Raw genomic sequence first — 765 nt, 5'->3', positions numbered from 1 at the left:
AATAAAATAAAATAAAATAAAATAAAATAAAATAAAATAAAATAAAATAAAATAAAATAAAATAAAAAAGGAGACAAAAGGAGACAAAGAAAAGAGACAAAGAAAAGAGACAAAAAGAAGAGACAGATGGAGACAAAAGGAGACAAAAAGAAGAGACAGATAGAGTCTAAAGGAGACAAACAGAGGAGACAAAAGGAGACAAAGAGAAGAGACAAATATATATTAAAGGAGACAAAAAGAAGATACAAAAGGAGACAAAAAGAAGAGACAGAAGAAGAAAAAAGGAGACAAACGGAGACAGCAGGAGAAATATGTGTGAGGCCTGCAGGAGAGGGTTTAGGGTTTAGGGTTTAGGGTTTAGGTGTTTATACCCAGCATATCTTTATAAAGAGGGTACAGATAGCGGGTGAGGGCCCCCGTGCCGGGGCCCACCTCCACTACCCTGCTAAGAGAAGCAGCAGCAGCATGTTGCTGCTGCTGCTGCTGTTGCTGCTGTTCCTGCTGCTGCTGATGCTGCTGCTGCTGCTGTTGCTGCTGCTGCTGCTGTTGCTGTTGCTGCTGCTGCTGATGCTGCTGCTGCTGCTGCTGTTCCTGCTGCTGTTCCTGCTGCAGTTCCTGCTGCTGCTGCTGCTTCTTCTTCTTCGTCTGCTGCTGCTGCTGCTGCTGCTGCTGCTGAGTTTCTCGCTGCACTGCAGCAGCAACTGCCTGGTTGAAGGCCTTAACTATCCGCCTGCAGATATTTCCATCCGCTAAGAAATTCTGACC

General features: G+C 44.6%; 1 protein-coding gene across 1 annotated transcript in view; it reads right to left on the bottom strand.

The window, feature by feature from the left end:
- EMH_0037890 (uncharacterized protein) overlaps nucleotides 1-765 on the bottom strand; it is a gene marked incomplete at both ends in the record, with an annotated part of 4,375 nt that overhangs the window by 2,316 nt on the left and 1,294 nt on the right. The window contains one exon of the mRNA XM_013495224.1: nucleotides 372-730. Within this exon, the coding sequence (XP_013350678.1) occupies nucleotides 372-730 (359 nt within the window). The remainder of the gene's footprint in view (nucleotides 1-371; nucleotides 731-765) is intronic.

The sequence above is a fragment of the Eimeria mitis genome, genomic scaffold, assembly GCF_000499745.2.
Source record: "Eimeria mitis Houghton genomic scaffold, Emh_scaff1479, whole genome shotgun sequence".
NCBI classification, from domain to species: domain Eukaryota; phylum Apicomplexa; class Conoidasida; order Eucoccidiorida; family Eimeriidae; genus Eimeria; species Eimeria mitis.
This window is presented reverse-complemented; position numbering and strand designations above follow the sequence as displayed.